Source organism: Plasmopara halstedii (assembly GCF_900000015.1).
Source record: "Plasmopara halstedii genome assembly, contig: Scaffold_437, whole genome shotgun sequence".
In the NCBI taxonomy this organism is placed as follows: domain Eukaryota; phylum Oomycota; class Peronosporomycetes; order Peronosporales; family Peronosporaceae; genus Plasmopara; species Plasmopara halstedii.
In genome coordinates this window covers 281,754-283,484 of record NW_020187357.1, presented here as the reverse complement: position 1 = coordinate 283,484, position 1,731 = coordinate 281,754, and the positions used below count along the sequence as shown (strand labels likewise).

Genomic DNA, 1,731 nt, shown 5'->3' with positions numbered 1-1,731 from the left:
TACTGACCACTATACTACACACGCCTGGAAAAGCAGGGTATCGATCCCTGTACCTCTCACATGCTAAGCGAGCGCTCTACCATTTAAGCTACTTCCCCTTAATTCATTACGCTCTACTGTGCTTAGCGAGTCGAGATTAGAGGATGGTGACGCCAGGTTAATAAAAAAAACATATTAGTGTTATATCTGAGCTTGTTCAGAGACTTTTTGATAATTTGCGAGGCGTATGCAACGTTCTGTTAGTGAGCCACCGACACCAAATTGAAATTAGCGGTTCACTTGACTTTTTCTTTTCTCGAACATACTTTGAAATAGGTGTGGCGTAGACGATACAATGTCGTGTTGGTATTAGCCGCTAATGTATACTGTTCTCCGGTTGATGTTAATATATTGAGCAGCTATTCGACGGTTGCCAAAAGCCCCAGAATCAGGCATTGTGCACGCCGAAATGCACAGCCTGGCGTTGTATCGGTTTCATTGACGGGAAAGTGATTGCTGGTCTGACATAGGGATCAGGTCGGTTTCAACGACGGATAAACTCTCAGCGTGTGGTCATCCTCCAGCAAAACAGCTCTGACGTCAAAACAGGTCTTTCCTCCATTTCATTTCGGCTCTTCAAACCAACACATTCTACTCGAAGAGCACAGTGTATCTTAATAGTGCATGACAAAAGAGTCGTCAAGATGTCTGCAATGTCGTGATCGAGGATTGAACAAGTCGTCAAACGTCTAAGATCAGGATTGCTTGCAATTACAGCTAACATCAAAACTCCCAGGTGTGAGATGGAATCGTACAGCCAACATCAAAACTCCCAGGTGTGAGATGGAATCGTACAGCTAACATCAAAACTCCCAGGTGTGAGATGGAATCGTATTCCCTGGGTACTAGCCTGCGATTAGCAAAACCCGCTGTATAACTTGGGGAGCCCTTAGCATCTATTCTAACGCTTTATTCGCCCAGTTAAGCTGCCATCCCATCTCTCTATTTTGCAGTTTCTGTATCTGTGTGTATGACACTTCCGTATAAGACCTTGTGTGAGCCAAATGTTTTAAAGTTTGCGTTCGATTTCAATCGGAAGACGTATGCTTGTGCTTCAGATGCGGACTGCGATGAAGACGCTGGCATCCTCATTGTTCACAATGTTGACCCTGGTCAGCCTCTCAAAGCTTTGCAATCTCATTTTATGCAATGTTTTCGACACTTTACGTGCTGCGATTTTCTGAGATAAACGAAGGAACAATTTTTTGCCTGCATGATTATTGACGCTGTTAAGCGTATAGCGGGAAGATTGAGAAGCAACGGATCTTAAGCAAAAACTTAACTCTAACAGTGGTGTACCACACGTGTAAAACGCAAGAACAAACAACACCTTGTATGTACATGAGTTTAAAGTCAGCAACGAAAAATACAAAAAGAGAAAACGAGGCTCGTTGTGACGTGGTCGCCAACTGCTTGCCGTAAAGCAGATGACGATCACGCCAAATTTTACATAAGATCGATTTTTACATGTCTTATCTCAATCCTACATTCCTATTGGATAATATTACCATGCTGGAATAATCAACAACATCATATGGTTGATTTGGAGCGTCAACATCGACGTTGGCAATTGCTCATTGGTTGAAAGTCTACGGATAGGGTTCCGCAGCCGATGGTACGACAAGGAATCAAGTGACAGCCGGAATATTCAAGTTACGTGTAGGAAAAGTAGATTTTTCATTAGTTTAGAAA

The 1,731-nt window shown here is 42.9% G+C and overlaps 1 protein-coding gene across 1 annotated transcript; it reads right to left on the bottom strand.

Moving 5' to 3' along the window:
• Positions 1–762: 762 nt before the first annotated feature.
• On the bottom strand, positions 763–977 carry PHALS_09939 (uncharacterized protein; the record flags this gene model as incomplete). The annotated part of the gene is made up of 2 exons (XM_024725279.1): positions 763–889; positions 946–977. The coding sequence occupies 2 exons, from the start codon at positions 975–977 to the stop codon at positions 763–765; spliced, it is 159 nt and encodes a 52-aa protein (XP_024576072.1).
• Positions 978–1,731: the final 754 nt, after the last annotated feature.